We start from the raw sequence: 21,864 nt of genomic DNA, 5'->3' as shown, positions 1-21,864 counted from the left end.
GAGGGAAGGCCTTGTGTCCCATGGCCCCACCTGGGTCTGGCAGGATCCCGGACAGGGCACCCTAGAGAGATCAGGCCCCGTGTCCCGAGGGGGGCCCGAGGGGCCAGGCCCCAGCCCCAGGGCTCGCCGGGCCGTACCGGCAGAGGGCCATGAGACACTCCTCGATGACGTCGCGCTGGGCCTTGGTGAGGGAGCGCCCGCGGGACAGCCGGTAGATGGTGTGCAGCATGGAGTCCACCATGATGGCGCGGTGCTCGGTGCCCGCGAAGAGGGGCGCGCACTTGGTGACGAGGGGCAGGACGGCAGAGCACAGGTACCGATTCAGGGCCAGCGCCATCTCCGTGGTGCTGAAGGCGGCCTGGGGGGAGGGGGGGGCGGGTTACAGAGGAGGAGGAGGGGCATCGGCATGGGGGGTGGGGGATCCCGGCCGGCTGCCCCCCGGCCCTGCCCACTCACCGTGTCGAGCGAGGCGGCGGCCCGCATGTCGGGCAGGAAGCCGACCTCCAGCACGTGCAGCAGGAAGTCCTGGCTCTCGATGCCGTAGACGCGGTCCAGGAACAGCACCATGGGCGCCTTGTGATCCGGCACGAAGCTGGCCGACATCCGGGGCTCCACCACGTTCCCGTCTGGGGGGAGACACGCGGGGCGGGGGGGGGCGGTCGCACCGGCTCAGCCAGGCCAGGCTGCAGGGGAGGGGCTGGGGTCCTGCTGCCCTGCCCCTCCCGGCCCCCCAAAAACAGGAGTCTCCAGGGTCCCCTCTGGGAGGAAAGGGGCTCAGCCTCCTTGGTCTCTCGGTGGAGACCCCAAATATCAGCCCCCGCCGCCCCCCTCAAGCCAGCGGGTCCTGGGCCTCCCTGACCTGTGCCCTGTTCCCCATTCCCACCCCCTGAGCCAGCCAGTCCCAACCCCGCTTGCCCTGGGGCCAGACCAAAGCCAGTGCCCCATAGAGAGAAAAGGCCCCGTAGGCCATTCCCCGCCCCCCTGAGCCAGTCAGTCCCTGCCTGGAGCCAGATGGGAGCCGGCCCCAGGGCCCCCCGAACCAGCCAGCCCCCTACCTGGGGCCGATGGGAGCTGGCCCCGAGAGGGGAAAGGCCCCAGCCCCCCTGAACCAGCCAGCCCCGCACCCGGGGTCGATGGGAGATGGCCCCCAGAGGGGAAAGGCCCCGGGCTCCCCGAACCAGCCAGACCCGCCCCCCGCCCAGGGCTAATGGCACCAGCCCTGAGAGGGGAAAGGCCCCAGGGCTCCCCGAACCAGCCAGCTCCCCACCCGGGGGCGAAGGGAGCCGGCCCCGGGCCCGTACCTTTGCCAAAGGCAGGGATCTGCAGGGGGAGGCTGATAATGCCGACAAGGTCGTCCAGGGGCACCAGAGAGCGCAGGATGGCCCGGATCCGCAGCGCTTCGCCCTTCCCGGCCTGAATCAGCTGTGGGCAGAGGGCAGGTGTCACCCTGCTGGCAGCAGCTGCCGGAGGCAGGGACCCCGCGCCCCCAGCCCTCCCCCTCCCCCTCCCCGGCGCTTACGTGCATCTCGGGGGCACAACGCCCCAGCAGGTCAATCAGCGCCGTGTAGAAGGACATGATGGCATTGCCCAGGTGCACCCGGTTCTCCTCGTGGGTCTCCTCCCCTCCGAACCTGCCGGGGGGCGCAGAGCAAGAGTGAGGGGGACGGGGAGGGCGAGCGCATCGCTGGGCTGTGGGGGCCCGGGGTGTTGGCATGGGTGGGGGGCCTGGAGTGCGGGCAGAGAAGACACGAATGCTGGAGGACACACACGTGGGTCGGTGCGTGTGGGGCCCGGGGAGAGGAGGGTGGGTAAGACTGAGGGGGGCAGAGGGGAGGGGAGCGTGCAGGGCCAGGGCTGTGACCGTGGAAGGGACGGGTGGATCTCACCACGGGCGACTGTGGCCGCACGGGGGGCTGAGCGGGGCGGCACGCAGGGACGCCGGGCAGCCCCTCTGCGAGGCTGCGTTCGCAGTGATGTGTGTAGATGGTGGGGGACACACACGGACACCCTGTGCACACCCCGACACGCACACACACTGCCCACGTGCTCGACTGCCTGGGGTACTCACAACCCACGCAGCTACGCATCTGCATGCCCACATGCACCCTGGGCACCAACCGAGCAAACACACACGCCCAGCCGCACACCCAGAACACCCGGCGTCCACCGCGGTCTATGCACCCCCGGGGCACGGCCCTCGTGCCCGTGCACACTCGCCACTGCCCGTGCGAATCCGCGCCCGCGCCCACAACGCACAGCTCCCGCCGGCGGTCCTTCTTGACGGTGGGCCCGTCCCGGGCCGGGTCCTCCGAGATCTTGATGGCCTCTTCGATGGCGGCCAGCAGCCCGCTGCCACCCTCGCCGCGCAGGGCAGGCCCGAAGCACTCGGGCCGGCGGATCAGCAGCCGCACCACCACGTTGGCGTTCTCCTCCACGCTCTCGCCTGCAGGGGCGGGAGGGCACCGCGCTCAGACCCGGGGCAGGTGCACGGGGCTCCCTGCCTCACTGGCGGGTGCAGGAAAGGGGAGCCTTGAGCGGGCGGGCAGCTACCGGGGCTGGGAGAGACCTGGCTGGGAGCTCCTGGTGCCAAGGGAGGGGGGCAGGTATCAGGGGGTGGGAGGGCTGGCACCTCCTGGGGCTCTGCAATCCAAGCCAGTCTCACCTAGCAAGAGACACGTTCCCGCCCTGCACCAGCTCGGTCTTTGCACCACGACCCGCCCTGCCCCGAGCTGGGGGGGTCTTTGCACCACGACCTGCCCATGACCAGCCCGTCACCGAGCTGAGGGGTCATTGCACCCTGACCGCCCTGCAGCGAGTTGCGGGGGTCTTTGTACCCTGACCCGCCCTGTCCCGAGCTGGGGGGGTCTTTGCACCACGACCCGCCCTGCACCGAGCTGGGGGGGGTCTTTGCGCCACGACCCGCCCTGCCCCGAGCTGGGGGGGTCTTTGCACCACGACCCGCCCTGCACCGAGCTGGGGGGGTCTTTGCACCCTGACCTGCCCATGACCAGCCCGGCACCGAGCTGAGGGGTCATTGCACCCTGACCCGCCCTGCAGCGAGTTGCAGGGGTCTTTGTACCCTGACCCGCCCTGCCCCGAACTGGGGGGGTCTTTGCACCACAGCCCGCCCTGCCCCGAGCTGGGGGGGTCTTTGCACCACGACCCGTCCTGCCGCGAGCTGGGGGGGGTCTTTGCACCACGACCTGCCCTGCCCCGAGCTGGGGGGGGTCTTTGCACCACAACCCGCCCTGCACCGAGCTGGGGGGTCATTGCACCCTGACCTGCCCTGCAGCGAGTTGGGGGGGTCTTTGTACCCTGACCTGCCCTACACTGAGCTGGGGGGGACGTTGCACCCCGAGCGGCCCTGCACCGAGCTGGGGGGGTCTTTGCACCACGACCTGCCCATGACCAGCCCGGCACCGAGCTGAGGGGTCATTGCACCCTGACCCGCCCTGCAGCGAGTTGGGGGGTCTTTGTACCCTGACCTGCCCTGCACCGAGCTGGGGGGGCCTTTGTACCCTGACCCGCCCTGCACCGAGCTGCGGGGGTCTTTGCACCACGACCCGCCCTGCCCCGAGCTGGGGGGGTCTTTGCACCACGACCCGCCCTGCCCCGAGCTGGGGGGGCTCCGCACACAGGGATGCCCCCTCTCCCCGTCACACCCACTTGCTCACCGTTGACAAAGACGGCAAAGCGCAGGAAGTCCAGGTAGCGCTCCCCCCCGCTGGGGTTCCAGCCGATGTCGGGGTAGCCCTTGGCCAGCAGCATGGGGCAGCTCTGCAGGCCGCAGCTCGCCAGGTACATCACCACCTGGGGGGGCAGCGAGCACGCAGACCGTGGGGTGCGGGGGTCGCAGGGAAAGGGCCAGGGGGCCGACGGTGCTCGGTGAAACGATGCCCATTTACGCCAGCTGGGGACCTGGCCCCAAACTTGCCCCCCCCCAAATCTCCCCCTCCCCCCACCAGCCCGGTCAATTTCACCCTCCCTCCCTGGTCAGTTGCGCTCTGTCCCCACCCTGCAAACCTCTCACCCCCCATGGCCACTGACCCCCCCGGCCCCCCCGCCCCGGCCCCCACCTTCTCCAGGTCCTGCTCCTGCAGCGCCAGGGCCAGCTCGTTGTTGTCGATGACGGAGGCAGCGGCCACATCCAGGGGGGTGGATCCCCGCATGCCTGGGGAGAAGAGGGGCCCGCCCGCGGGGGAGGGCGGCAGGGTTAGCACCCGGGGGCTCAGGAAGGGGGCCGGGCGCGAGCAGGGCGGTGTGCGAGGAGCCGCCTGGCGTTTACACACACACACACACACACGTGTGTGTGTCACGCTGCCCCCTGCTGGAGGGGCTGAGCCCTGCTCCGTGTGTGCGACGCTGCCCCCTGCTGGAGGGGCTGAGCCCTGCTCCGTGTGTGCGACGCTGCCCCCTGCTGGAGGGGCTGAGCCCTGCTCCGTGTGTGCGTCACGCTGCCCCCTGCTGGAGGGGCTGAGCCCTGCTCCGTGTGTGCGTCACGCTGCCCCCTGCTGGAGGGGCTGAGCCCTGCTCCGTGTGTGCATCACGCTGCCCCCTGCTGGAGGGGCTGAGCCCTGCTCCGTGTGTGCGTCACGCTGCCCCCTGCTGGAGGGGCTGAGCCCTGCTCCGTGTGCGTGTGTCCCTGCTGCCCCCGCCAGGTGAGGCCGCGCCCCCCCGGCTGTGTGTCCTGCGCCCCGTCCTGCCGGCGGCTGTGGGGACTCCGGCCTGGCTCACCCAGCCCGACGCCGCTGTTCCCCAGCAGGTAGCTGAGGTGGTCGAACATGGAGCGCTGATTCTGGCGGCTGATGCGGCAGAAGTAACAGAGGAAGCGGCAGCAGCTGGTCACCATCTTGGGGAAGCGAATCTCCTGGGGGGGGGGGGGGGCGACCGGGTGTTGAAGACGCCGGTAACTCCCACCCCCGCCCCTGCTCAGCCAGCTCCGCCCCCATCTCCCCCCTCTGCTCCTGGGGCAACTGCCCCCCCCCCGCCCCGGCTGCGGCCAGGGCCGGAGTCTACACCACGGCAGCTCTCACAGCCGGGGGGGGGGTCCTCTCTCCTCCCTGCCCCCTCTGGCCCTGTGGCAGCAGCCCCGTCTCCGAGCCACCCTGCCGAGCCTCCTCCCTCTGAGTGTCCTCCCCCCGTGCCCCACCCCAGAGGTGGCTGCATCTCAGCACCCGGTGAGGGGTCCCGGTATAAACAGCCCCCGCGCCCCACCCCAGAGGTGGCTGCATCTCAGCACCCGGTGAGGGGTCCCGGTATAAACAGCCCCCGCGCCCCGCCCCAGGCTCTCTTTGGTTCCTGTACACAACTTGGGGCATTGTGTGCGGTCAGTGTCCGGCAGCTGAAATTGGGGAATGAACTCCCATGCGTTGCATTTCTTCGAGGTCGGGGCTTTTCTGTGCCCGGTCTCAGTTCTGTGCAAGGCTTGGCTCAGCTGTTTCTGAGCTACGCCCCACACGGCCTAGGCATTCAAGGGGGGTCCTGGACATTCAACCCCGACACACACTTCCCTTCCCACCCACCCCATGATTGGACGCTGCTCAGAGGGGCAGGGAGCTGTGGGGCAGGCCCTATGGCAGGCTATATGCACCAGTATATGCACCCCTATATGCACCAGTGGTGAGGGGACCCCAGGGCCAGGGGGCACGGGGAGCCAGCAGTGAGGCAGGGGGCCCCAGGGCTGGGGGGTGCAGGGTGCGGGGCCCCGGCACAGCCTGGGGGCCCCAGGGCCGGCCCAGTGGGGTGTGGGGCACCGGCAGAGCAGGGGGACCCCAAGGCCAGGGGGCACCCCAGGGCTTTTCAGTCAAGCCCGGCTGTTCTGCGAAAGGACCTGCTCTAGGAATGGTTTGGGGGCAGGTTCTCCAGGGGGGTCCTGCTCCGACCTGGTGTGAAGTCGGGCTCACGGGGCCCCGCAAGCCGGGGGACCCTCCGCTCACCTTGGACTCGCCCCCTCCCAGCACGTTGACCATCACCTCCATGACTGTCTCGTGCATGCTCAGGGCTCGCATCAGATTGGGGTGCTGGTAGAAGACTTTGTTGTTCATGATGTTTCTGCGGAGGGAGGAGGGGACGGGGGGATATGGACCCTGCAGGGTGCGGGCGGCACCGGGCTGGGCTTTAGCCACAGGCCCTTGCCACGCTGGGGGCTGAGTCACTGGTGAAGGGAGCGGGGGGGGGTCCTAGCACACACCTCCCTGCACCCCCCCCCTCCACTGGCCTCTCATGATCGGGCACTGCTCAGAGGGAGCAGAGAGGTGTGGGGCAGGCCGTATGACAGAGCTGGGGGCTGTGGATCAGGAGTGAGGGGTGTGGACAGCGAGGGGACCCCAGGGCAGGGGGTACGGGGCGCAGGCAGCGAGGGGACCCCAGGGCCAGGGCAGGGCCGGGGGGTGCAGGGTGCAGGCAGCGAGGGGGACCCCAGGACCTGGGGGCGTGGGTAGCGAGGGGACCCCAGGGCCGGGGGGTGCAGGGTGCGGGCAGCGAGGGGGATCCCAGGGCCGGGGGGCGCGGGCAGCGAGGGGACCCCAGGGCCGGGGGGTGCAGGATGAGGGCAGTGAGGGGGATCCCAGGGCTGGGGGATGCAGGGTGCGGGCAGCGAGGGGACCCCAGGGCCGGGGGATGCAGGGTGCGGGCAGCGAGGGGACCCCAGGGCCGGGGGGCGCGGGCAGCGAGGGGACCCCAGGGCCGGGGGATGCAGGATGCGGGCAGCGAGGGGATCCCAGGGCTGGGGGGCGCGGGCAGCAAGGGGACCCCAGGGCCGGGGGATGCAGGGTGCGGGCAGCGAGGGGGATCCCAGGGCCGGGGGGCGCAGGCAGTGAGGGGACCCCAGGGCCGGGGGATGCAGGGTGCGGGCAGCGAGGGGGATCCCAGGGCCGGGGGGCGCGGGCAGCGAGGGTACCCCAGGGCCGGGGGGCGCGGGCAGCGAGGGGACCCCAGGGCCGGGGGGTGCAGGGTGCGGGCAGTGAGGGGGACCCCAGGGCCAGGGGGTGCAGGGTGCGGGCAGTGAGGGGATCCCAGGGCTGGGGGGTGCAGGGTGCGGGCAGCGAAGGGACCCCAGGGCCGGGGGGTGCAGGGTGCGGGCAGTGAGGGGATCCCAGGGCCGGGGGGCGCGGGCAGCGAGGGGATCCCAGGGCCGGGGGGTGCAGGGTGCGGGCAGCGAGGGGACCCCAGGGCCGGGGGGGCGCGGGCAGCGAGGGGACCCCAGGGCCTGGGGGCGCGGGGTGCGGGCAACGAGGGGATCCCAGGGCCGGGGGATGCAGGGTGCGGGCAGCGAGGGGATCCCAGGGCCGGGGGGCACGGGGTGCAGGCAGCGAGGGGGACCCCAGGGCCGGGGGGCGTGGGCAGCGAAGGGACCCCAGGGCCGGGGGGTGCAGGGTGCGGGCAGTGAGGGGATCCCAGGGCCGGGGGATGCAGGGTGCGGGCAGCGAAGGGACCCCAGGGCCGGGGGGTGCAGGGTGCAGGCAGCGAGGGGACCCCAGGGCCGCTGGGCGCGGGCAGCGAGGGGACCCCAGGGCCGCGGGGCGCGGGCAGCGAGGGACCCCCCAGGGCCGGGGGGGCGCGGGCAGCGAGGGGGATACCCAATGCTCTGGATCATGAGGGTCTCCTCCTCCGGGCCCATCTGCACGATGAGCAGCGAGCGGATCTGGCCCAGGCTCTCGAGCAGGCTCATGGCGTCGCCCACGGAGACGGCGTTGATGGTGTAGGCCCGGGGCAGGGCGCGGAGCAGCTCCCCGATGGCGTCATACTGCCGGTGCAGCAGGCTGAACATGACCCGCACCAGCGCCGGGCTCTGGATGAAGGACTCCTGCGCCCAGTGCACCATGGTGTGGGAGATCAGCTCCTGCAGCGTGCCTGGGGGCGGGGGCGGGGGGTCAGCGCCAGGTGGCTGGGGGGCTGCGGGTGGTGCCGGGGACAGCGGCAGTGCCATGGGGCCTGGACCCTAAGACTGGGGCATCGTGGGACCCACAGCTCAGGGGCCCTCTGCCAAGGGGGGCCTAAAACAAGCGGCTCAGAGGTCACTGGGGGTCACCCCAGCATGACACCCCTGCATGGGGGGCAGTGCATGCCTGGAAACACCCCACCCACAGAGGGGATGCCATAGGCACCAGCTCCCTGTCCCAGCCAGGCCCCCCACCCTCAACCAGCACTCAGGCTCCCGTCCCAGCCAGCCCCCCTCCCTCCAGCCAGCACTCAGGCTCCCGTCCCAGCCAGCCCGCCCCCCCCCCCCCCAGCCAGCACTCAGGCTCCCGTCCCAGCCAGCCCTCCCAGCCAGCATTCAGCCCCCCCCCTCAGCCAGCACTCAGGCTCCCGTCCCAGCCAGCCGCCCCCCCCCCCAAGCCAGCACTCAGGCTCCCCCCCCAGCCAGCCCCCCCCCCCAGCCAGCACTCAGGCTCCCGTCCCAGCCAGCCCCGCCCCCCTCCAGCCAGCACTCAGGCTCCCGTCCCAGTCAGCCCCCCCCCCTCCAGCCAGCACTCAGGCTCCCGTCCCAGCCAGCCCCCCCCCCAGCCAGCACTCAGGCTCCCGTCCCAGCCAGCCCCCCCCCCAGCCAGCACTCAGGCTCCCGTCCCAGCCAGCCCCGCCCCCCCAGCCAGCACTCAGGCCCCCCCCCTCAGCCAGCACTCAGGCTCCCGTCCCAGCCAGCCCCCCCCCCCCCCCCCCAGCCAGCACTCAGGCTCCCGTCCCAGCCAGCCCCCCCCCCCAGCCAGCACTCAGGCTCCCGTCCCAGTCAGCCCCCCCCCCTCCAGCCAGCACTCAGGCTCCCGTCCCAGCCAGCCCCCCCCAGCCAACCCCCCCCCGGCTCACTGGGTGTTGGCTCCTCCTCGGCGGGCAGCTCCTCCTCCATTTCCTTCTTCTTCCGGAAGCTCAGCACCTTCTCCACCAGGGTCCTCAGCCGGCGCCGCAGGGACATGTCCTCCTCCTCCTCCTCCTCTCCCCCTTCGGCCTCGATGCCTGGGGGGACACGGCACGAATGGGCCCTGGGGGGGCGACACCTGGCGGGATGAGTCCCTGGGGGTGGGGGGACACCCGGTGGGACGGGGCTCGGGGCACTGGGGATGGGGGGACACTCGGCAGGATGTGTCCCTGGGCACTGGGGGGGGGGGCACACCCGGCAGGACGGGGCCTGGGGCACGGGGGGGGCACACCCGGCAGGACGGGGCCCGGGGCCCTCACCACAGTGGCTCAGCAGGTCGGTGTGGAAGTCCAGCAGCTCGTCGCGGATGTCCTCGGGCACCAGGCACTCCTCCTCGTCCGCCCCGTGCTTGAAGTGCAGCAGCATGTTGATCTGGGGGGGGGGATGAGATGGTGAGGGGCGGGGAGCACGGGGGGGCCAGCAGACCAGGGCCGGGGCTGGACCTGCTGCTGCCCCAGCTCCTGGCCCCTTTGCCCCACACGCTGGTCCAGCCCCTCGCCCCCTCCCCCCCACGTCCCTGCCCCACTGACATCCTGAGGCTGGCCAGGGGCCAGGTGGGGTGCGGGACCGTCCAGGGGCCGGGGGGCTGATACCGGAAACTGGAGTGTCTAGGGGAATTGCTTGTGTGACTTACGGTCAGCCAGTGGGGTGAGACCAAAGTCCTCTCTGGCTGGCTGGTTTGATTTGCCTCAATAGCGAAGGCAACCCAGCCCGGGGCTGGCCGCCCTGCTCGAAGCAGCTGGTCCTGAATCGATTCTCTCCCTTGCGTCCCGCCAGAGGCAGCATCGTTACAGCCGGTGAGGGGCCAGGTGCCGTGCTGGGGTCAAGCAGCGCCTGGGGGCCAGGCGAGGGGCCGGGCGGGGGGCCGGGGCCGGGCGAAGAGCCGGGCGGGGGGCTGGGGCCGGGCGGTGTGCCGTGGCCGGGCGAGGGGCCGGGCGAAGGGCTGGGCGAGGGGCTGGCTGAGGAGCCGGGCGAGGGGCCGGGTGGTGTGCCGGGGCCGGGGCCGGGGCCGGGCGAGGGGCTGGGGCTGGGCGGCGTGCCGGGGCCGGGTGGGGGGCTGGGCGGGGGGCCGGGGCTGGACGAGGGGCCGGGCGGGGGGCCAGGGCCGGGTGGGGGGCCGGACGAGGGGCCGGCTGAGGGGCCGGGCGGGGGCCGTACCTGTTCCTGCGGGGGCGAGCGGAACTCGCGGGTGCGCCGGGCCGTCTCGGCGGCCGACATGGCGAAGGCCTGCATGAGCTGCCCGTAGCGCTGGCGCTGGTTGCTCTGGAGACGGTCCATGTAGCGCTCGGAGAAGGCGATGATCGCCTCCACCCGGTGCTGCAGCTCCCGGTCACAGAAGTATTGTAGCAGGTTGCACATCTGCGGGGAGGGGCCGTCAGTGCCGGGGGGTGGGGGGAACGGGGCAGGGATAGGGCAGGGTGTGACGAAGCGGGGCTGTTCTTAATGTTTCCTCTGAACAGTCTGGGGGTGCCTCAGTTTCCCCTGGGCAGTTCTTAAGTATCTAGGGGGTGGGGTAAGGGTGTATGATCGTTGCAGAGCCCTAGAGGGCAGGTGTGTGCAGGGGTCTGGACACAGAGAATGGCCGACACCCTGTTTCCTGGCCACTGATGGCCTGGGCCCTTCCCCCCCTGCAAGGTGAGAGCTAAAGGGCTAGAGAACAAAGGAATCCGGTGACCTCCTGGCCCGGGAAAGGAACAAAGCCCAGAGAGGGGGGGCTGGAGGGAGTTTCAGTTTGGGGCTGGCTGGGACATGGAGTGAAGGGCAGACGTGGTTGTCTGGCTCACTGCCCCCAAAATGGACCCAGCTGAGGGGTCCTGTTCTCTGCACCTACAAGCTCTGTGTTAGACCATGTTCCTGTCGTCTAATAAACCTTCTGTTTTACTGGCTGGCTGAGAGTCACGTCTGACTGCGAAGTTGGGGGGCAGGACCCTCTGGGATCCCCAGGACCCCGCCTGGGGGGACTCGCTGGGGGAAGCGCCCGGAGGGGCAGAGGAGGCTGAATGCTCCGAGGTCAGACCCAGGAAGGTGGAAGCCGGGTGAGCTGTGTGTCCTGCAGACAGGCTGCTCACAGGAAGGCGACTGCCCCAGAGTCCTGCCTGGCTTCATGGGGAGCAGTTCCAGAGCATCGCCCGGGGACTCCGGGACACAGGGAAGGACAGGCCACCTATGATGTGGGGAGATGGGGAACCCCCAACTCCGTGTCATGGGGAGACAGGGGCAGGGATCCCCGCTGCGTGCCGTGAGGAAATGGGGGCTGGGGTCAGGGTCTCCCCGCCCTGTGCCATGAGGAGACGGGGGGGTGGGGTCAGGGTCTCCCCGCTCCATGCCGTGAGGAGACGGGGTCAGGGATCCCCGGCTCCGTGCCGTGAGGAAATGGAGGGTGGGATCAGGGTGTCCCCGCTCCGTGCCGTGAGGAGACGGGGGTGGGGTCAGAGTCCCCCCCACTCCACGCCACGGATCTCTCACCTGCAGCTTGACCGACTCAGGCAGCTTCATCTGCAGCAGCCCCTCCTCCAGCCCCTCGGCCTCCTCCTCGCCGGCCTTGGCCCCGGCCTTCTCCCCCTGCTCCTCCTCCTCCGGCTTCTCCGCCTCGCCCCGCTCCTCCTCGGCGGGCTCCCCGAAGACGGCCGGCTCGATCAAGCGCAGGATGTGCCGCACGTCCTCGTCCCAAAGACACCCATGATCAGCAGGGTGGAGACCAGCTTGAGGACGGGCACGAAGTGGAACTGGACGCTGCCGCCCACCGGGTCCCGGCTGTGCTGCCCGCCGTCCTGCACCGCCTCCGTCAGCATGGCCAGGGCCTTCAGCTTCAACGCCTCCAGCGGCAGGGCGGGGCTCAGCTGGTACCGCTCGGGGCTGGTGCTGACGAAGCAGGGCGGGGCGAAGTGCAGGGGCGGGCGCAGGCAGGTGCTGGTGCCCACGCCGGGCAGGCCGGGCTTCCGGCTGCCCTCGGGGAAGAGCCGGATGCTCTTGGTGGCGTCCGTCATGGGCACGATGAACTCGTTGTTCATGGTGAGCCGGGCCCGCTTGGCCGACTCCAGGTGCATGCTCATGAGCAGATCGTAGTAGCCGCCGCGCAGCGGGCCGGGCAGGTGGGGGCTCTCGATGGCGTAGAGCAGCTGGGACTCATCCACGTGGCCGCACAGGGCGTGGGCCACCCGGTTGTTGCCCAGGGCGCACACGGCGCAGTAGAGCTGCAGCGAGTGTTGCTGGAACGTCAGCAGGGCCAGCTGCTCCGACAGCTCCAGGATGTCGATGCACCTGCCGGGGGGGGGGGGGGGGGAATGGGGCCCGCGGGTTAGAGCAGCGGGGGGGGGGGCGGGGCGGGGCGTCAGGGGATTGGGAAGCAGGACTCTTGGGTTCTATCCCCAGCTCTGCAACGGGAGTTGGGGCTAGTGGTTAGAGCAGGGGGTCGGCGGGAATCTGCTGGGTTCTAATCCAGGGTCTGACAGTGAACCGTCCTGGGAGAAAGAAATTTCCCGCCCTCTCTGGGCTTCAGTTTACCGCTTCCTCCATCACTGAGATGCATCCGCCGCTGAGCCGGGGCACGGCAGCTGTTTGTCAGCCACACAGCATACTTCTGACAGGGAGCCGGGTGCGGAGGGACAGAAGGGTCCCTGGAGGGGGGTGGGACCAGGAAAGCAGGGCCGTTCCCTAGCTTGCACCGCGATTGCTCCCGAAGGCCTGACCCTCGTGGGACACTGACGGTGTGTGGACCGGCCACTGGGAAGCGATACAAGAGTTTATAGCTTACCACCGCTGCCAGCTCAGGGAGTCGGTCCCTAAGCTCCAGGGCTTTAGGACAAGCGCAGACATGGAGGCGACAGGGTTCCCCGCACTGGCTCTCTCCCCGGGGGCCTGTGCCAGGAGGGAGCGCTCACCGGCTCTCCTCGGGGATGTGCAAGGCCATCATGACCAGGGGGTCGACGCACTCCACCATCCAGCCGTGCCGGTCGCTGATGCGGGCTGTCTCCACGGCCAGGAACTCGTTGGGCACGCGGCTCCAGGTCACCGGCGTCAGCATCTGGATGACGAGGCGCGGTGGGCACTGCGGCTCGGGGTTCTTCCGCTCGCTGTGGAACATGGCGGCCGAGAGGGGCATGATGTTCTGCCAGGGGCAGAGAGAGGCCGAGAATCAGTGTCTGAGCTGGGAGAGAACCCAGGAGTCCTGGCTCCCAGACCCCCCCAGCTCTAACTCACCTGACCCCACTCCCCTCCCAAAGCCAGAATACAACCCAGGAGTCCAAGACCCAATCCCTTGTTCTGACCTACTAGTCCCCGCACAGAACAGGCAAAGTGACTGCGTTTAAATCTCAAAGCAAATCCCTTCCAGACACTCATTGGCACCACCCGCCCAGCTGTGCCGGGGGGCAGGGGCAGGGCAGGTTGGAGACAGCCCAGCTGTGCCGGAGGGTGGGGGCAAGGGACCCCAGGGCCGCCCCTACCTTCATCTTGCCCAGCTCGAACTGGAAGACGTTCTGGCTCGTGGGAAGGACGAAGACGGCCGGGAAGAGCTTGGTGTTCGGCTCCACCTGGCCCAAACACAGGGAGTGAGACACGGCCCGGAGCCAGTGGGTCCCCGGGGCCTGTCCCCTCTAAGGGGCACCGGCTCCCAGGCCGGGCCAGGGCGCGGATCGGCTGGCCGTGGGCACGGGGGGGACCCCGGCCGTGCCCCGGGGGGCGGCTCACCTGGTAGAAGGTGTTGATCTCCTTGCCGTTGGCCGTGAAGGTCATGAGCCCCGTGGCCAGGTCCACCAGGCAGCCGAGCACCAGGTCCACGGTGCTGACCCGGGTCTGCTGCGCGCTGCTCACGAACTCCCCGCCCCACACCAGGTAGCAGTTGCTGCGCTTGATGCTGTCAGCGGAGGGGTGGGCCCAGGGGTAATTCACCCCTCTCCCCCGCCCCGCAGCCACCTACTCCCCACCCCCACGCGCCCTCCCCGGCTGGGCCCCTTGTCCCCCTGCCCCCCAAACTCCCCTGCCCCAGAGCCCCGGGGTCCCTCCTGCCGTGTGTCTGCAGGGCTCCAGGGCCGTGGACCCTGCGCCCCACAGCCTCCAACCCCACAACCCCACCCTATGACCCCATGGCCTCCTGCCCCACATCCCCCATGGCCCTGCCCCATGGCGTCCACGGCCTCCTCTACCACGGTCTCCTGTCCCATGGCCCCCACCCCACAATGCCATGGCCTTCTGACTGATATCCCCCATGGCCTCCCGTCCCACAACCCCATGGCCCTGCCCCACGTCCCCCATGGTCTCCTGCCCCACGACTCCCAGCCCACGTCCCCATGGTCTCCTGCCCCATGGCCTCCTACCCCTTACACCTGTGGGCCTTTCATCTCTCTGGCCCATGAACTCCACCCTGTGACCTCTGGCCCTTCTGCCCCATGGCCTCCCATGCCAGGGCCTTTTACCCCACATCCCCGTGTGTGACGAAGTGAGACTGAATATTGTGGGGGTGCCTCAGTTTCCCCTAGGCAGTTCTTAAGTGTCTAGGTGATGGGATAAGGGTGTATGATCATTGCAGAGCCCTAGAGGGCAGGTGTGTGCAGGGGTCTGGACACAGAGAATGGCTGACATCCTGTTTCCTGGTCACTGATGGCCTGGGGCCTTCCCCCCTGCAAGGTGAGAGCTAAGGGGTTGGAGAACAAAGGAATCCGGTGACCTCCTGGCCCGGGAAAGGGACAAAGCCCAGAGGAGGAGGGGCTGGAGGGAGTTTCAGTTTGGGGCTGGCTGGGACATGGAGTGAAGGGCAGACGTGGTTGTCTGGCTCACTGCCCCCCAAAATGGACCCAGCTGAGGGGTCCGGTTCTCTGCACCTACAAGCTCTGTGTTAGACCATGTTCCTGTCGTCTAATAAACCTCTGTTTTACTGGCTGGCTGAGAGTCCCGTCTGACTGCGAAGTTGGGGGGCAGGACTCTCTGGGATCCCCAGGACCCCGCCTGGGCGGACTGGCTGTGGGAAGCGCCCGGAGGGGCAGAGGAGGCTGAATGCTCCGAGGTCAGACCCAGGAAGGTGGAGCCGGGTGAGCTGTGTGTCCTGCAGACAGGCTGCTCACAGGAAGGCGACTGCCCCAGAGTCCTGCCTGGCTTCATGGGGAGCAGTCCCAGAGCATCGCCCGGGGACTCCGTGACACCCCCCCTCCTTGGCACCCACCCAGCCCTCGCCAGTTCAAGGCCCCAGAGGGCTGGCTGCCCCCTGCTCCCCAGTGTGCCCCCCCAGCCCCACGGCGCTCTGCAGCGGAGGCTGGCCGCGGCCGGCGCCCCTCACCTGTCGTGGATGTGGCCCTGGTCGTCGCCCATGGTGACGGTGACGGTGCGCACCTTGCTCAGGTCGAAGGTCATGTCATGCTGATGGTAGTCGGGGGTGACCCAGCCCACCCAGACGCAGGTGGGCTCCTGGCCCGCGAAGATCCGCACCGAGTGGTAGTACTGGGGGGGGGGCAGGGGAGGGGGCCGTCAGCCCGGCTGGCACCAACCCCACAGCCTGAGAGAGGAGAGTCCATGCCCGCTCCCGGCAGGACAGCGCCCCCTAGCGCTGCATCGGGGTCAGCACGGACAGGGGAGAGCGCCCCCTGCTGAGCCCCCCGCTCCCGGCAGGACAGCGCCCCCTAGCACTGCATCGGGGTCAGCACGGACAGGGGAGAGCGCTCCCTGCTGAGCCCCCCCAGCAACACAGCGCCCCCTAGCGCTGCATCGGGGCCAGAACGGACAGGGGAGAGCGCCCCCTGCTGAGCCCCCCGCTCCCGGCAGGACAGCGCCCCCTAGCACTGCATCAGGGTCAGCACGGACAGGGGAGAGCGCCCCCTGCTGAGCCCCCCCCCGCCCCAGCAACACAGCGCCCGCCAGCGCTGCATCAGGGTCAGCACGGACAGGGGAGAGCGCCCCCTGCTGAGCCCCCCCCCCCCCCAGCAACACAGCGCCCCCTAGCGCTGCATCGGGGTCAGCACGGACAGGGGAGAGCGCCCCCTGCTGAGCCCCCCGCTCCCGGCAGCACGGCGCCCCCTAGCGCCGCCCCGGGCGGTGTGGCCAGCAGCCCCCGCGCGGCCCGGTACCGTGGTGGTGTTCATGATGATCTCGGGGTCGTCCCGGTCGTCGGGCACCACGTCTTCCTCCAGGCGCTGCACGGAGGGCACCGCCGGGGGCGCGGCGTTGAACGTGGCCTTCTTCGCCTTGAACAGGAAGCTGGGGGTGGACGAAGACGGGGGGAGCCGGCGGTGAGTGCTCACCCCCCTGAGACCGGCCAGCCCGGCCCAGCCAGGGAAAGAGCCTGTGTCCAGCGTGGGGCAGGCGGGGGCCGCGGGAGGCCCAGTCACTGGGAACTGGGGGGGATGGGCTCCGCTCGTTAGAGACCTGGGGGGATGGGCTCCGCTCATTAGAGACTTCCAATTCAGGTCAGAGGGGAACGGCCCCGTGCCCCATTCCCTGCCCCCACGGTCCCTGTCCTGGGGCTGGATCGGAGCCAGCGCCCCCTGGAGGGGAAAGGCCCCATATCCCATTCCCCGCCCCCCGTCTCCTAGAGGCTCTCACCCTCTCTTGATCTTGCTCTTCTCCGACGCCACATCCTTCTCGTTCTCCGTCCTGGGGGGCTCCTTGGGGCTGGGCAGGGGCCCCCCCTGCTTCTCCTTCTCGGCCTCCTCAGCCTCCTTACGCCCGGCCGACTTCCGGAGCACCTCGAACTCGGAGTCGAGGTCCACGTCCTTGACGTCCTCCTCGGGGATGGTGAGGGCGCGGGTGAGGGGCATGGCCCCCGCCGTGCATTTGAACTTCTCGTGGAACTCCACGGGCATGCTGAGCCGCAGGAAGAGCAGCTCGCTCACCGCGTTCTGCGAGCCGAAGGTCCGGTGCGTCAGCTTCAGGCAGGGCGGGTTGTCCACCGTGCCGTCGATGCGCGACACCTGGCCCCAGGGGGAGCGGAGGAGTCAGGAGGGGACGGCCCGGGTCAGGGGACGCTGAGACGGAGCGGGGAAGCGCTGGGGTGTTTTTAACCAGGCCAGGGCGTGCCTCAGTTTCCCCGACAGGTTGCATTGTTACCCAGAGTGGGGAGGAGGACATTGCGGCGAAGAGATCCAGGCGTGGCTCAGCTGGGACGGGGCTGGCCCAAGTGAGGAACGGCAGGAGACAAGGGCAAACCCAATGCCTGGGACACTGGCACCTTGCCACCCCCGGCACAGCGGGAGCTGGATTTCCCCCCCTTGCTGGGCACAGAGCCCAAAGGGAGAGGGTGGGAGCGCTCCCCTGGGAACTGACTCAGGAAGGGACAGGCAGGCAGGGCCTAACCCGCCGGTCTCTGTGCCACCCTCAGGACCTCCTGAGCCAGGGGGATGCTAAACCCCGCCTGGGTGCAGCTGCATGTCCGGGCTGGGTGCACGGGGCCCCGTAGAATGGTCGGGTCTCCCCCAGGGGCCGGCTCAGCTGGGCCCAGTGGGCAGAGCCGCCAAAGGGAGCAGGCTGGCTGGAGCTGGGGGGGGATGTGGCCTGCCCTGGGGGAAGGTGGGACCCCTCGGGGGTCTGGCCCACAGAAGATTCCTTCAAGAGCCTGCTCCGAAGCTGGGGCCATGGCCCCGACCTGCAGATCTGGGACAGATGGTGCAGAGTTGGGGCCTGGTTTGGAACGGGGGGGCAGGACTCCCGGAGCAGCCCCAAACCTGGCCCCCAACAGGTCTCAAAAGAGAGGGGCTCCCCAGAGTGGGGCCCATGCTGTAAGCCAGGGAGCCCTTGGTGCCAGCTGACACTGGGGGGCAACAGGGGAGCACTGGCGTTCACAGCAGATATCGGCACTACGGTTTGCCGACGGGCAGCCCGTGAGGTCTGCACACCCACGGGTCTTACTGACGGAGATAGCAGGCGCCCGGCTTCCCGGCGGCTCCCCCCTCCCCATGGGGCTCTGGGCCAAACCCCCGGTGGCTCCCCCATCGCACTGGGCACCGGGCCAAGCCCCCCCGGCAGCTCCCCCCTCCCTATGGGGCTCCGGGCCAAACCCCCAGCGGCTCCCCCATCGCACTGGGCCGAGCCCCCTGGCAGCTCCCCCATCGCACTGGGCACCGGGCCGAGCCCCCCGGCGGCTCCCCCCTCCCCATGGGGATCTGGGCCGAGCCCCCCCACGGCTGGCCCTCACCTCGTAGTGGGGGTGCTCGGGGGGGATGGGGGAGAACTGCGGCAGGCTCTTGCTGAACCACATGCTGATGTCACGCTTCATGTTGATGGCGAAGGGCTCGAAGCCCTCCTGCAGCCCGCAGATAGGGAAGTACCTCAGGCTGCTGACCTCCTGGCCCAGGTTCAGCCGCCCGACCTGGGCCAGGCCCAGGCTACACACCGGGAGGAAGCCTGCAAGACAGGGCGGGGCCCAGCAGGGTCAGCACGGCCTAGCACGCCCCCCCACACGGACAGCACTCCCCCCACTCCGACAAGGTCGGCATGTCCCCACACACAGGGGGAAGGAAGATGCAGAGAGGGGACATCAGACATGTCAGTGTCCACGCCAGGAACAAACCCCAGCCACCCTGGCACTCAGTCCCCGCTCCCCACTCCAGCCACTAGCCCCCACTCCCCTCCTAGAGCCGGGGAGAACCCAGGCATCCTGGCTCCCAGCCCCCCTGCTCTAACCACTAGCCCCCGCTCCCCTCCCAGAGGCAGGGACAGAACCCAGGCATCCTGGCCGCCAGCCCCCGCTGCTCTAACCACTAGCCCCCGCTCCCCTCCCAGAGGCAGGGACAGAACCCAGGCATCCTGGCCGCCAGCCCCCGCTGCTCTAACCACTAGCCCCCACTCCCCTCCCAGAGGCAGGGACAGAACCCAGGCATCCTGGCCGCCAGCCCCCGCTGCTCTAACCACTAGCCCCCACTCCCCTCCCAGAGGCAGGGACAGAACCCAGGAGTCCTGGCTCCCAGCCCCCCCCACTCTAACCACTAGCCCCCACTCCCCTCCCAAAGCCAGGGACAGAATCCAGGCATCCTGGCTCCCAGCCCCCCCCCCCCGCTCTAACCACTAGCCCCCACTCCCCTCCCAGAGCCAGGGACAGAACCCAGGAGTCCTGGCTCCAAGCCCCCCTGCTCTAACCACTAGCCCCCGCTCCCCTCCCAGAGGCAGGGAGAACCCAGGCGTCCGGGCAGCCAGCCCCTCACCTTCTCCGATCTCTATGTCCTTGAAAGCCAGCTCAGAGCCCGAGTCGCTGATCAGCATCTCCCCGTTGAGCGTGAACATGATGTGGTTCTCGGTCAGGTCGATCATGCAGCCGACCACGTCGCCCGGCTGCCAGGAGCGGCCGAAGGGCTCGCTGCCGACATGCCAGCGCTGGCCCTGGAGTGGGAGGGTGGGGTCATGGGGAGCAATGCCAGGGGTGGGCGGGAGGTGTTGGCCCAGCACAGCCAGAGGGTAACGCACCAAAGGGCAGGACCCAAGTGTGGGGCGGGACGCCAGGCTAGATGGGCCCATGGGGGGACCCAGCCCACAGTGGCAGGGAATGGGGGATACGGGGCTAGGGCAGGCCATTGGTTTGATCCAGGTGGCGGGGGACAACGGGCTGGGGGGCCCGGTGGGTGACCCGAGGGGCGGGCGGATACCAGGCTAGGGGGAGCCCATTGCGGGGGGGAGTCCAGTCCCTCCTCCACTCACCCGGTGGCCGTTGAAGACGTAGGCGAGGTCGTCGGCCCCCAGCTCCACGTCGGGGCGCACGTCCGGCCGGGCCCAGCCCACGCGCATCTCGCCCGTGGTCACCGCCTCGAACTCGAAGTACCATCTCCCGGCCCGCACGGCGTAACACTGCTCCGCCCGGAACACCCGCACCCGCTCCGAGCGCGCCGTGGGCACCCCCTGGGCCGCTGCGGGGCGAGGGCAGGGTCACCCCGCGCCCCAAGGACTGCCTGCCCCCCGGCCCCCCATCCCCTATCCCCGCCCTCACACCTGCCCTCCCTACCAGCCTGTACCCCACCACCACTCAACCACCCTCCCTATGGGGGGGAAGGGGCCCCAGGGGAGCAGAGGGGACAAGAGGAGCCGGGGGGAGGGCAGGAGTGGGGAAGAGGAAGGGGCTACGGGGAGGAGAGGAGGGTGGCCCTGGGGAGGGCAGGAGGGGGCCGCAGGGGGAGCAGAGGGGAGAAGGGGCAGCCTAGGAGAGATCCAGAGGAGGAGTCCCAGGGGAGGGCAGCAGGAGAGGCCCCGGAGGGAGGAGAGAAGGAGGGGCCCCGGGGGAGGGCAGGAGGGGTCCAGAGGAGGGGCCCCGGAGGGAGGAGAGAAGGAGGGGCCCCGGAGGGAGGAGAGAAGGAGGGGCCCCGGGGGAGGGGCCCCGGAGGGAGGAGAGAAGGAGGGGCCCCGGAGGGAGGAGAGAAGGAGGGGCCCCGGAGGGAGGAGAGAAGGAGGGGCCCCAGGGGAGAGGAGAAGGAGGGGCCCCGGGGGAGAGGAGAAGGAGGGGCCCCGGGGGAGAGGAGAAGGAGGGGTCCCGGGGGAGGGGCCCCGGAGGGAGGAGAGAAGGAGGGGCCCGGAGGCAGGGGCTCAGGGGAGGACAGGAGGGGCCCCGGGGGGAGGAGAGAAGGAGGGGCCCGGAGGGAGGAGAGAAGGAGGGGCCCCGGGGGAGAGGAGAAGGGGCCCCGGAGGGAGGAGAGAAGGAGGGGCCCCGGGGGAGGAGAGAAGGAGGGGCCCGGAGGCAGGGGCCCCGGGGGCACTCACAGGTCTCCTGGTCGGGGGGCTCGATGTTGTAGCCGTAGCCGATCAGCGTGCGCACGGCCTCGCACAGGCTGTTGCGATTCGTCTTCTTGGTCCGTTCGTCCAGCAGGTTGTAGGGCACCAGGCGCGGGTTGCGCTTGTTCTTGATGTCCTGGTGACACGCACACGCGTCACGGACACGGACACGCGCCACGCACACGCACCATGCACACGGACACGCGCCACGCACACATGCCATGGAGACGGACACGCCCCACGGACACGCGCCACGGACACGGACACGCACCACGGACACGCGCCACGGAGACGGACACGCCCCACGCACACGCACCATGCACATGGACACGCACCACGCACACGCGCCACGCACACGCGCCACGGAGACGGACACGCCCCACGCACACGCCCCACGGACACGGACACACGCCACGGACACGCACACGACGGGGGGAAACCAAGAGGAGCTGCTCTCGAGCCAGTCCAAACCCAGCCCATTGCCCGGGCCCGGCTGGGAGGGGCTGTTCTGGCCGCTGGCTGCTGCCCTTCCCGCTGCGGATCTCAAAGCACCGGAACTCACGTCGCTCCCACCCCACCCCCACACACCCCCTTGCGAGGCAGGGATGGACCGTGGCCCTGGGTCACTGATGGGGAACGAGGCAGAGTCAGGGGGAGAACCCAGGAGTCCTGGCTCCCAGCCCCCTGCTCCAACCCCCAGCCCCCACTCCCCTCACAGAGCCAGGGATAGAACCCAGGCGTCCTGGCTCCCGGCCGCCCCCCGGTCTAACCACCGGATGCAATGCCTGGTTCCCTCACGAAACAGAAGACAGCATGGGAGCACTGGGCACACGCGTGTGCACGCGGGAGCCCTGCCCTGCTTGGCACAGTGCCGAATCCGACGCCCGCTCACCCTGGCACAGAGCAGGCGCTACTGGTCCCCCAGCCCCCCACACCCTGGTCCCCCAACAGTCCCCTCCCCCGGCCCCAGCCCCCTACCTGCACGATGCTGTAGGTCCAGCCCTGGCTCACACGGTCCCGGGCCCACACGTTGTGGCCGTTCTCGGCCAGCTTGTCCACCAGCGTGTTCTGGGCTGGGGTCAGCTTGACGTGGGCCAGGTCCAGCGGGGCCGGCTTGTAGCCATTGGACATCATGTACCTGCCAGGGGAGGGGCTTTGCGCTAGGACCTGCCAATCAACCTCCATCTCCCGCCTCCCCACCCAGGCCAGCCCATCGAGCCTGGAGTCCCCACCCCCTGTGATGAAGTGGGAATCTTCCATTGTGTGTGCCTCGGTTT

The 21,864-nt window shown here is 69.9% G+C and overlaps 1 protein-coding gene across 1 annotated transcript in view; it reads right to left on the bottom strand.

Annotated features, from left to right (window-relative positions):
- Positions 1 to 21,864, bottom strand: part of RYR1 (ryanodine receptor 1) — a 92,357-nt gene that overhangs the window by 40,961 nt on the left and 29,532 nt on the right. Inside the window, 26 exon segments of the mRNA XM_078850381.1 lie at positions 138 to 358; positions 457 to 626; positions 1,302 to 1,422; positions 1,520 to 1,631; positions 2,257 to 2,443; positions 3,675 to 3,810; positions 4,077 to 4,171; positions 4,735 to 4,867; positions 5,937 to 6,051; positions 7,578 to 7,851; positions 8,803 to 8,949; positions 9,172 to 9,283; positions 10,070 to 10,270; positions 11,378 to 11,580; positions 11,583 to 12,172; positions 12,793 to 13,019; positions 13,357 to 13,443; positions 13,601 to 13,766; positions 15,183 to 15,343; positions 15,967 to 16,096; positions 16,442 to 16,809; positions 18,030 to 18,238; positions 19,036 to 19,210; positions 19,526 to 19,731; positions 20,576 to 20,723; positions 21,566 to 21,725. Of these exon segments, the coding sequence (XP_078706507.1) occupies positions 138 to 358; positions 457 to 626; positions 1,302 to 1,422; positions 1,520 to 1,631; positions 2,257 to 2,443; positions 3,675 to 3,810; positions 4,077 to 4,171; positions 4,735 to 4,867; positions 5,937 to 6,051; positions 7,578 to 7,851; positions 8,803 to 8,949; positions 9,172 to 9,283; positions 10,070 to 10,270; positions 11,378 to 11,580; positions 11,583 to 12,172; positions 12,793 to 13,019; positions 13,357 to 13,443; positions 13,601 to 13,766; positions 15,183 to 15,343; positions 15,967 to 16,096; positions 16,442 to 16,809; positions 18,030 to 18,238; positions 19,036 to 19,210; positions 19,526 to 19,731; positions 20,576 to 20,723; positions 21,566 to 21,725 (4,854 nt within the window).

The sequence above is a fragment of the Lepidochelys kempii genome, chromosome 23 (genome assembly GCF_965140285.1).
Source record: "Lepidochelys kempii isolate rLepKem1 chromosome 23, rLepKem1.hap1, whole genome shotgun sequence".
NCBI lineage: Eukaryota > Metazoa > Chordata > Testudines > Cheloniidae > Lepidochelys > Lepidochelys kempii.
Note: the sequence above shows the minus strand (reverse complement) of the source record. Positions and strands in the feature narration are given on the sequence as shown.